The sequence below is a fragment of the Crocodylus siamensis genome, chromosome 4 (assembly GCF_052110815.1).
Source record: "Crocodylus siamensis isolate JL-2025a chromosome 4, ASM5211081v1, whole genome shotgun sequence".
In the NCBI taxonomy this organism is placed as follows: Eukaryota; Metazoa; Chordata; order Crocodylia; family Crocodylidae; genus Crocodylus; species Crocodylus siamensis.
Genome location: NC_143398.1, coordinates 205,074,518 through 205,086,996, shown reverse-complemented (window position 1 = coordinate 205,086,996; position 12,479 = coordinate 205,074,518). Strand labels below are relative to the sequence as shown.

Genomic DNA, 12,479 nt, shown 5'->3' with positions numbered 1-12,479 from the left:
GGTCTACAAATAGTTTAACACATCCACTGAAACTACTGAACATCCTCATTTTGGATTCTCCTGCTCTGAATGGGATCCACATGGAAAAAGGATTGAATACAAAGAAGGGAGGCTCTGATATGCTAAACTGGTATTGTTTCAGTCACCTACCACACGGCATGTTAAGGAAAAAAGCCAAACTATTGGCAAATGTGCAGCAAATAGCAGACTGGCAGCTTTGCAGAAATAAGCAAGTAGGTTGTGCATTTGGAAGCATTAAAAATGTTCAGGCCATATGGAAAGACATATGAAAGCATAAGAAAACTGGTCCAAATTCATCCCAGAATAAACCTGCCATTACTGGGGTTGGGCTATGTCACTTCTCAGTTTGCATCATGTCTTCATGCTTTTTTAAAGCTGGGAAAACTTGACGTGCTACAGGCTAACCTGTCAATGTGTCTAGGACTTAACTCTTCAGTTTTCTACACTAAGTTTTAATGAATTGCCACAAGCATGTCCTGAATTTAATACTAGCATTTGTTAAATGAATAAAGAAACCAAAACATCATGAACAGCACAGACATAAGTCATCCATTTGTAAGCTATTAGGTGACCTATAGAGGGCTAAAAGGAAGTGAACATGGCCCCAAAGTAGCAAAAGTGATGGCAATGGGCCTAAAATCTTAAAAATACTGAAGAGGCAAATAACTTTGCCATCTTTCCCTAAGGGTCCTAAATGGAGTGAAATAGGTACACCATTTATATCCTAACACTCTGGAATTAAGGGTCCCCTCTCAGCAAGAAGGCAACTATAGACAGGGGAATCAGCTGAAGGAAACAGCGAAGTTTGGAGAGGTTGTGGGGTCTTTTCAACTTCAGAGAAGGATCTGAATTTCTGGAACTTACTTTGGCATTCGCTGAAAATACTTATATGTTCACAAGGATGTGTCAGAAAAGGTCCTTCTGAGGGTGGGATAACTTCTTAGATATGGAGATGGCCTTTGGAATAGGTTTTACAGTGCATGTATGAAACATTTTGGTACAAAAGGGTATAAAAACATGGTAAAACCAATTACCAGATTTCACAGTCAAGTGACTGTTATAAAAGCTTTGCCAATTCTCTCAACTTAACACATGTCACAGCACAGAGTAAAACCCTAATGAATTACATTCACTACATTATAAAAGGTCTGCCTATGTTGTATGTGCTACTGGGCCTTCCAGAGAAAGGTTAGTGTTTGCAGTTGTTTTTTTGCTGGCTGCACACCACAGCTCCTTTCTCACATTTCTCTGAAAGTAAACTTTGTACACTGACAGGTGAAGACTCAAGCATGTACCATGCTGCCAAATCTAATCAGGGAGAACTATAAGCAGCCTCCCTCCAGGGCTGCTTCTCTGAATTAAAAGTTTGCAGAGGTCAACAACCTTATTGCCCTAGGTTTTGTTGCAAGCTGAGGAGGTTTTATTCTAGCCTGTCAGCCTACTCAACTGGAAGTTATTAGGGTTCTCTGCTACAAAAGGATCCCTACCCAGTCTCAAACATTTTATACTGTTAACAAATGTTGGGAAATCCCACAAATTAGCCGAGATACAAACACAAGTCTGTCATCATTATAAACTTGAACCAATTACAGATTGCTCAGAATAACCACATTACAGACCTTATCCCCAGCATAAATACAGTTTACATGTCTGTCTACAATATGTACATGCTGATTGTAGTTAAAAGCTGTAAATACATTTTGTATAAGAAACAGGCAGACAAACAAGAAAGCCAGCTTAAACTGAGACCTCTTTAGATTCATGTGATCACAGAATATGGTTTTACAGCAGTGAGTGAACAAGTATTATCCTTTGTTTTTTCTAGAGTTTAAAAATCACTCTTTTTCTGTGAGGAAAGCTGCCTATAATTGTCTACTGTATCCTTATAACTATAAGACTGTTTCAGTAACTAACAGCAATTTTGGAATCCATTTTGTGTGCAATGATCATTTACAGGACCACATCACTAGTCTACACAGTCAACTTCTTTGTGGCACAGGTATTTCTATAGGTCACAAGTTTCTTGATGCGATCCTCAAAATCAGCTTTTTGGCTACTGTGACAGCCACTCCTGCACTGCATCACTGACCAATCTGTACCTATAAGGAGCATCCTGCAATGGTCTAACCAAGTGGTAATCACTTGGCACAAGATCAAGACTGTAGGGCAAACATGGTAAGATTTCAAAGCCCAGTCCATGCAAAGTCTTGGCAGTCATCCATGTACAGTGTAGCCATGCATTATCATGCTGGAGGAAAAACCACCTTGATTGAGCTTTCCACACCATTTGGTCCAAATAACTGGCCTTAGGTGTTTTGTAGAACATGGTAAGAAGTGGTGCTGTTGATCATGACCCCATGCTCCATGAAGTGGACAAGCAGTGGTCCTATAGTATCCCAAAATGGGATGAGAAAATCCTTACTGGAGGACAGCTGAGTGAAGAACTTTTTGGGCAGTGGTGATGATGTGCGTTTCCACCACATGATCTGCCTTTTGCTCTTTGGATCATAATGGTGGACCCAGATCTCATCCCCAGGAATGGTGCACAAAAGGAACCCCTCACCTTCATCCCGTATACAGTGCAGAAGCTGAATACACACTTTCACATTTATGCACTTTTGTCAGTTGCTTTGTCACCCAATGGGCACACACTTTCCCATAATTCAAGTGATTGTACAACATGGCATGGGTACAGCCAGCATTTATGCCTATTTCTGCCAATAGTTCAGGAAGGCTCACTTGCTTGTTCACATGTACAGTGGTGTTTGTCCTCTGTCATGGCTGTCATGGGGCATACTGCCTGGGGGTCACTATGGATGTGTGGCTATTTTTGAACTTCTCCAGCCACACACAGACCTTCTACCCAGCTATACAATTCTCACGGTATTGTGCTAAAATTCTATGGTGAATTTTGCTAAGTGGTGCACACACACACACAAAATGACAACACTGTTCTTTTATGCACACTGACCGCACTGTAGCCATGTTATTTACATGCTCACTAACATCACACATGTTCAGCATAAAATGATGAGTGTGTTCAACAGTGTCACCATCGGTGTTTCCCACTGCTGTGTAGTTATCTACTTTGTTAGAGTATGTGCATCCATTTTGCTGTTAGTTTCTGAAGCACCCTGCTATTTATAATGAGCCATACGAACCTCTCCATGCTAAAAACAAATATCACTCAAATGTGTCCACAAGTATGGAAACGGAGGAGCAGCACCCTCTCTGAGTATTTGGAATACACTCCTGGAAGCAACATACTCCCTTAACTAAGTTAGGATGTGTGGTAAGTAATGAGAGGGTTAAGCTGGTGAATAGCCACTCAACAAAACATACCCTGCAAAGTAACAGGCTTTCATGTGAAAGATTCATCTAGAGTAACCACCAACAAAAGCAGGTGCTCATTTAATCTACACAATTTAAAGCAATATGCAGAAGGGCTTATATATTCTGCAGCTTGGGCCAGCACATCTCATATCAGTAATGCCAGAAAACTGGGAAGAAGCCAGGAGCATAGAAATGCTGGCTCTATTCATAGAACTGGAACCAGGGTATCTGAATAAATCTGAGGAAAGCATACAACTAATGTCTACAGAGCCCAACACAGTAAGCACACAGAGTTTTCTGAATAATTTTTCCCATTCTTTGTGTTTAAGTAGCTGGGGATGGTTCTGCTCAGTCTCATGAAACATGGGTTATATACTAGCTGTCCTCCTGAGTGGGTTAGAAGGGTGGAAATTCTCTTTCTGGGGCTGAGAATCCAGAATGGATACTTACACAACTCCCAGCAAGGATCTCTGGCAATAATGCAATGGAACCATCTCTCTGAGTGAATTTGTCTCTGACAAAATCATTAACCTAATTAAAAAAAGAACAAAAAAGATAATCAGTTTTCTAGTTGAATATATTTTTCAAAGCATCTCACATATTTTTGTAACCAAGCTGATTAAAACACTCAGAAGAATTTCATTCAAGCACAAGGAAATACATTCTAGGTGCTTTTATGAACACAATATGTCAGAAAAAAATTGATTCAATGAGTACAAATTTGAAAAAAAATAAGGGGTACAATTAGTTTAATTTAGAAAAAAGATACTTACTGTGAGCTTAATAGCCTTTTCTGGAGCAACGCCTATAAGCTGTGGTAACAAGCCTGTAAAAATAAAAGAAATCATAAGCTCAAAATGTAATAATTTTGTAAGAGTCCACACTGATACGCTCCACTTGTGATAATCAATGTCAATCTTGCATGAAGCTGGCTACAGCTCTAGGTCCTGAACAAGGATATTTTATATGTCAGTAAATGTTTTAAGACTTCTGTTGAAAATAGTAATACAAAGGATAATCTGACCTTCCTTCCACAATCAAGTTAAACCAGAAATTGTGGCGGTAAAGAAAAAGGGTGATGGGGGCCTATAATGTTTGTTCACACATGGTTATTCAGCATTCACAAAAGTATTTTGCCCTGTTGCTCAGAACCTGTGTCCTGACGTGCACAACTATATATTTACAGCATGGGTGAATGATATTAAAGTATTCAAAAGACTACCCAAAACTTTGATCCTTGTGGTACACTGAGAGCATAGATTAAGCTTGAACCTTTTCTTTTCAGAAGAACTTGTACTTTTGATGAAGCAGGAATTAGTCAGCTAGAATTAAACCCATAAAGAACAGTATCAGGTTTTCCAAACTAGGGTGAGTTTTGAAATTAACTTTAACTTTAAAATGTTTGAAATTTAAAAAACAAATAAATAAGCAAACAAACAGAGGCTGGCAGATGTTTAAGCAAAGCACTGAAATACAGTTATGCATTGCCTTTTCTATTCTATCTGTTTACTAGAACATGGACTATACTATTTAGCTCATATGTATAGCTTTCCTTGCACGATATGATAGCATATTATATGTTTTTAAATTACGGAAATAAACATACAAAATGGTTGCAAATCGTTGACTTAAAGAATTTCCACCTATTCAGGCCAACCGGACAGCCTGCACCCCAGTCTTATTCAGAAATGTTTTCTATCAAGAGCAGCAAGTCTGTCAAAATCCTAATCCTTTTTTTTTTTTTAAACTCATAAACAACACCAAATATCCTTGCATCTGCTGTTAGTCGATCCGAATTTCCAACCACCAAAGGTGCTCCAGTGAGCAGACTGATTTAAAAGATAAAGCAGTAGATGGCAGTCTTAACTTCCTAACATCCCTGATTATATCAGCGTTATTTATTCAAACTCTTTAGCACTTTACATTTTTCTAAGTGTTATAAAATACACACAGAATGGCATATTTGCTCAGATTTTTTTTATATTACTGTAGTTTGAAGGAATATTATGCATAAGCTGTCACCAGATGTGTTACCAGGAAAAAACAAGCAAACAAACAAAATAGACCAGTTCTATACCACAGACACCTTCAGTAAAACTGCAATAAAAATACACATTTCCCACTGTGTGACTAGTAAGGCAGAAAGAAAATATTTTCATATATGTTTTTATCTAATAAAACAATAAAGGAGGCAGGCCTAATATCACCCATTACATTCAGCCTGTTTAATTTATGGAGTACCTTCACATAAGAAAACCCACAATAAACATGCACCTACATAAAAGGATCAACAACTATTATGCAATGTCTTGTATTAGTCCAACACTGTACTTTGTGTGATTTACAACCTATGCTAAGGAAAGGTAGTTATTAAATGAAGAGAAAGGCTGACAATAACAAAAAGAAATGCTGCCCTCCCATCTTGAATCTCTGATATACTGTGAAAAGAAATCCAGATCTATAGAGCCTACAGTTTAAAAAAAAACTAGACAAAACATAAGACACACCTCCCACTGCATTTCATGTAAAGTTAAAAACAGTATGTGAACACATAATGTAAATCTGTGCTTTAGAGAACATGAGCTCCAGTGCTAGAATATGCTGAATCTTAAAAACATTTCAGAATGAATTTTGGAGTTGGGTTCCAGGATTCAAGAGCCTTATGATTTTTGTTTTGAATTTAGAAAAAATAAACACTAAATATTGCAATAGCTAAACATTTCTGTCTAATTTGTGTAATAAATACTTGCACAACAAATCAGCATTGTTTTTTAACATCTGAATACAATTTAATCAAATTAATGAATCTAACTAAAGATACACAGTTAATCTCTTTGGTGAATGTAACAAAAGTCCTTTCCATTTCCATATAAATTTCAATTAAGAGTTGTCTGACATGTCTCTGGAGACAAACTAATGCTATAAACTGAAGTAACTTTGTATCAAGGTACCGAAAATGTGCTTGAAAAACGTCATGTTTTAGACAGACAAAAGTAGTCTAAAAATGTGATAGGACTGTAATAACAATTATTAAATGTATTCCACAAAATATTTAAGCACCCTGTCATCATTTAAAAACAAACAGCCAACACCTTCTAGCGTGTAAAAATTTGTCAAGAGTTACAGAGATAATAAAAAGGAACAGTTAGTAATAATAAAAACTTGTGTTCATGCCCAGAAGCTCCAATGCAAACATATTCACTTAGAAAAGCAGGGGGAGGGCGGAGGGAAACAAACTGTCAATGCACCAGGTAGGACAAGGAGAATTTTAGAGTTTGAGATCTTATTTTAAACATGAATTAAGGGGAGGGGGGATATTGTTTTTGTGTAAAAATAGCAACCTTGGAAAGTAAATTAATTTCATAAGTTATATGAAATAGTCAATAAAATAAATGAAAGCAAGAGGTCCTTAAACCTCAGTCTTTAAATGACCAATTAAAAGGTTCTCTACCATAGGAGTTACTAACTTGAATTACTGAATGCTCTTGGAACATCCTCCTGGGCTAAACTAGGGAATAAAGCACTTACATTTGTGCAACTGTAACCGTCTACCTGATAAACAAGCAGCTTTAAATTTTTCAACCTCTGATTTGGTGTAACCCCCCCAAAAAATATACAAGTGACTTATTCACAATTTTAGATTTAACACACAACAGTCCTCCTCTCTCCCCATTCCCAACACTACAAAGATCTCATTCAGTATTTACCTGTTCCTAGGGATACATTTAAATAGAAAGCTCTGAGACAAACCCCACTTATCATTCGTGTGAAAAAAACCTGTTACAACCATGGGACTACTTGTGGCAAGTGCAAGGAGGATGATTCCTAGTTCAGATACTACATTTCAAATTTGACATAATGTAGACAGAGAGAGTATTTTTACTCATTATAACAAATATGTGTTAAAATGGGACCTTTGTTCCTTAGAGGCTCATCTGTTCCTGTTGTTTATCTTTCTTCTAAAGTAACAAACCCTTGTGAGAGAACAGTCATGTCCACAACACTGATACTATCACAGTGTTTAAGTAGCAATGTAAGTAGCAAAGAGCAAACACGCACCAAAGAAAAAAGTGTAACTTTTCTAATCAAGTGTTCTTCATGACAATGATCATCTATGCAAATACAAGCAAAACTGTTCTGCATACCTAAGTTTCTTAGATTTCCCACAAGGGGTTAGCTGTTGAGGCACTTAATGGTAAAAAAACCAAACTTGATACCTGTGTTTTATTTGCTTACCTCTATAAAGACCAAAAAAGCCTTCATAACGCAAAACTTTTTTAAAACAATCAAAGCTGTTTTTGTACATCAGCTCTCCCACGACTGAACCAGAGGTGCGCTGATTCTGCATACGTGTCTTCACGAGGTCTATGGGGTACACAGCAGTGGCTCCCACAGCTATCAAAAAACATCACAAATATTATTTCTACAACACCCCAGGATGCACGTGTGACACTTAACTGTCATGACATATCAGTTTTCAAACAGTTACCCAAACAACAAAAGAACAGAAGCAGATAAATTTTCCAAGGGGTAGAAAAACAGAATGGCAAGTGTGGAAGCACAGAAAAAGTGGCACCAAAAGAGACTAGAATGTTTCGTTACAATTTGATAAAGTGTTAGAGATTCAGGATCCCATCCCAGTAGCCAAACTGACATTAGTTACTGGGATAAAAGTTTCAGAGAAGCAGAAAAAGAAAAATCAAACAGAATGGGCACCAAGAAAATAGGCAGTTGAAACACCCAAAATAAGTAGGATGGTTAAGTTATTTTGAGGAAAGGTAGGCAGAAGGTGTGGCAACAAGAAATGGCAGGTAGGTTTATGAGTAAGTGTCTTAAATGATATGAAAGAATGCATGATTCAAGGAAAAGAGAAAGGAGCCAGAAGAGGCACAACCTGGATAAGAGAAAGGGGAGGCACCAGGCAAAAAAGAAGATGGGGAATCTCACAGGCCTGAAAACTGGAAGAAAGATGGCAAAAAGCCTTAAGACGATAGGGGTAAGAAAGAAGTCACGTGCTCATATCATATGTGGTCAATTTCATTTGTAAGAAACCTGCAAGATTTTGAGAGGAGAAGGAAGACAGTAACAGGGGGGATGTGCTTGAGCAAAGAGTAGGTAGAAATTAGAAAGAGAGGTTTGGAAGAAAGAGTAGAGCTGGAAGAAAGAGTAGAACTGGTGCCAGAAGACTGGAAAAGGGCCAACATGGTTCCCATCTTCAAAAAGAGGAGGAAGGAAGACCCAGGAAACTATAAGCCAGTTAGTCTTACCTTGATCCTAGGCAAGCTGTTTGAGAAAATAATGCTGGCACACATCCATGAGGGGCCAGCAGGGGACTGCATGCTTGGGGGCAACCAACACGGGTTCATCAGTGGCAGGTCCTGCCAGACCAACCTGGTGACCTTCTACGATCAGATTACCAGATCATTGGATGCAGGGGTAGCAGTGGACATAGTCTTCCTGGACTTCCGGAAGGCATTCGACACTGTCTCTCACCCCGTTCTCATTAAGAAACTGGGGGACTGGGGTGTCGACACCTACACAGTCAATTGGGTCGCCAACTGGCTGGAGGGCAGCACCCAGAGGGTGGTGGTGGATGGGTCCTTCTCAACTTGGAAGGACGTCGGCAGTGGGGTTCTGCAGGGCTCAGTCCTCGGGCCCACACTGTTCAACATCTTCATCAGACAGAGATTTGGATGAAGGGGTAAAAAGCACCCTGTTCAAATTTGCTGATGACACTAAGATGTGGGGGGATGTGGGCACACTAGAAGGAAGCATTAGGCTACAATCAGACCTAGACAGGTTACAAGGGTGGGCGGATGTGAATAGGAAGGGATTCAACACAGACAAGTGCAAGGTGATGCACCTGGGGAGGAACAACCGGCACCATACCTACAGGTTGGGGAACTCCCCTCTTGTCAGCACAGAGGCGGAAAAGGATCTTGGAGTCATAACTGATTCCAAGATGAACATGGGCCGGCAGTGTGCGGAGGCAGTCAGGAAGGCCAACCGTACCTTGTCATGCATCCACAGATGCATCTCGAGCAGGTCCAAAGAGGTGATCCTCCCCCTCTATGCAGCACTGGTCAGGCCGCAGTTGGAGTACTGCGTCCAGTTCTGGGCGCCACACTTCAAGAGGGATGTCGACAGCATGGAGAGGGTCCAGAGGAGGGCCACTCGCATGATCAGGGAACAGCAGGGCAGGCCCTATGAGGAGAGGCTACGGGACCTGAACCTGTTCAGCCTCCACAAGAGAAGGCTGAGTGGGGATCTAGTGGCCTGTTATAAACTAGTCAGGGGGGATCAGCAGGCGTTGGGGGAGTCACCATTCCCCCGTGCACCGCCAGGAGTGATCAGGAATAACGGTCACAAGCTGGCAGAGGGCAAGTTTAGGTTAGATATCAGGAGGCGCTACTTCACAGTCAGGGCGGCTAGGATCTGGAACCAACTTCCAGGAGAAGTGGTGCTGGCTCCTGCCCTGGGGGTTTTTAAGAGGAGGTTAGATGAACACCTTGCTGGGGTCGTTTGACCCCAGTATTATTTCCTGCCATGGCGGGGGGTCAGACTAGATGATCTACTCAGGTCCCTTCTGACCCTAGAAACTATGAAACTATGAAAAATAAAGAAAGGTCTAATTTTCAGTGGAGAAAGTCTGTTTAGGTAGTCCAGACAGCCAGCCAATGGAGTTTTAACCTTATTTTATTCAAACATTTTAATACCATCTAATTAGTTATGCTTAGATATAAAAAATATTCATGATTTAGAGTCACATTACTAATCTGCTGTAGTACATGGCAAAAAGAAATGGCATAAAAAAGTTTTAAGAGGCATGGATATAAAAAAAGTTTTTACAATAGTGCCACGAAAACGTATTTAGTCAAGTAACTATTCATGTACCGCCTAATATCAAAGGGATAAAACTGCAGTATAAATACTGAAATTGTTTTCTTAGCACTTACTATTTGGCATTAAAAATAGGAGTGATGAATGTTATGTTATGCACTTTCTATTAACTGATGCAATACATTTTGGATATTTGTAAGATATTTCTTATGCTCTAGGAAGTATTAGTTTGCATCAAGATCATTCTGCACTTATTTCAAACTCTCACCCAGTGAGAATGGACAGTCATGTATTTAACTGGGACTCAAAACCAGAGTTTGTTGAAACTCAGTATATCCATTTCACAGGAAGCTGGCATATCAAAATTAGTTTTCACTGCATATAAAAATAAAAACTATTTTTTTAATTCCCGAAAAAATCAAATTCCTAAATAATTTCAGAAAAATTAATTTTTTGATTCTTTAAAAATCTCAGTTTGAAATGGCCTTTTTATGCCATGTCAAAGTAGTACATCATATTAAATGCTGTTATACCTATTGTGAAATGCTATTTATTTTCATTTTCTTAGTATGCTTACTGTCATATACTATAAAAAAGGTTTTTCCAAAACAAACATTTTCTGAAAAAAATGTGTCTAAAATATTTCATTAAAAAGAAAATGCACAAAAAGTCAGTTTCTTTGGAATAGCATCTTCCATTGCCAACTGTTTTGATAAAACTTCTGATCAGACATCTGATATCTGTTCTCTACTTTGCCATACCATTCTTGCATAAACTTTCAGCAAGTGCCCCTTTATATGCTCAGATCAAGGCATGATAGAATCTAACGTGTGATCCACACAATAATGACTGTGGGATCCATCATCAGATCCAACCATGCCTTATTGCCAGTAGAGGGGAGCTCAAGACTGTAATCACCAGATCCCCCTGCACTGGCTCCTGCTGCTGCGAGTCCCTCATCTGACAGGGCTTTCAGTGGGGGAAGAGTACGGTCCAGCTGACAAGGTGCCCAACCACAGGGGAGTCCCTGGTCACACACTGAATTACAGGCATTATAAGAACAGGCCAAAGTTATTACACATCTTTGTGGAATACCTCTGTGTCTTATCCCTTGATTTATCACACTGTTCATTGATTGAATATGTAGCTGGGTCACAACTTAAGGCATGGTTAACTGGTTAATTATGCCTTAAGTGTAACATGTAGCTGGGGCCAAAGTCACTTTCAGGCCTCAGTCCTGCAAGGGCTTCTCTACTTCCTAAAAATGTCAGAAAAATAAAACTATTGATATTTTCCTGGTGTTTAGTAGGGGTGTGCGAAACAGGCCGCATTCAATTTGGATTCGGCCCATATCAGGGGATAGTGATTCGATTCATTGATTTGGATCACTGTCCTAATTCAATTCAGCCAAATCCAAATCTGAAGATTCAATGCTGATTTGCAGAATCAGCGATTCAGCCATAGACACAGCTTTAACTGTTTTTTCTACGTACCTCAACTGTGGTGGTGAGAAGCCCCCATAGGCTCCAAGGGGACTGAGGAAAACCCTGAGAGCCCATGTGTGGCACAAACAGGCCCCCCTCACCCTGGAAAACTTACCTTTGGGAGCGCAGCCGGAACTGGAGCCATGGCCGCGCGAGCCAGCATTATGCTGGCTCTTCAAACAGCTGCTCCTGGGGTGGAGGGTGCTGGGCCAATGGCAGAGACAGCAGATGCCACTGCAGGAAGATTTAAAAACCCCACTGGAAGCCAGCAAGGGGAGAGGAGGGAGAGAGAGCCAGCAGGGAGCACTCCAGGCGTGGTGTGACTCCTGCAGCTGGCGGAAGCATTGCTGTAGGCACGGAGAACAATGTCCCTACATTAGGCATTTCACAGTTGATAAACAGCATCAGGGTAGGGAGAACAGTGTCCCTGCATAAGGCTGGGGAGGATCCATACCCTGCCCACCCCCCCAGCGACCTATATTTCGCAGCTGATAAACAGCATCTCTCTCTGGGAAGAAAGGGGGATGCCAGACAACGGGAGATCAGCCCTCTGGCACCAGGGTCTGGGGCTCCAGCTGCTGTACCACCCAGGCAAAACTACCGGAGCCAAGGTCAATGCCTGACCCCTTAGCAGAGGGGCTCACAGGGCGGTGGAACTACACAAGCAACACCCAAGTGGCTGGCGAGTGGACAGGGTGTAGGGGAGGCGGAGCCCCAAGGAACATCGTGGCACAAATGTAAGTACCTCTGTCACCAGGTCCCCCAAAAAGAAGAACACCACTGAACTCCTCCTTTTTCCCA

The 12,479-nt window shown here is 40.5% G+C and overlaps 1 protein-coding gene across 2 annotated transcripts in view; it reads right to left on the bottom strand.

Moving 5' to 3' along the window:
- The window catches only part of SLC25A12 (solute carrier family 25 member 12), an 84,767-nt gene that overhangs the window by 19,527 nt on the left and 52,761 nt on the right, over positions 1-12,479 (bottom strand). For both annotated transcript variants that reach the window (XM_090045479.1, XM_090045480.1), the window contains 3 exons: positions 7,591-7,749; positions 4,128-4,180; positions 3,805-3,885 (listed from right to left, as the gene is read on the bottom strand). In XM_090045479.1, the coding sequence (XP_089901605.1) occupies positions 3,805-3,885; positions 4,128-4,180; positions 7,591-7,749 (293 nt within the window). The remainder of the gene's footprint in view (positions 1-3,804; positions 3,886-4,127; positions 4,181-7,590; positions 7,750-12,479) is intronic.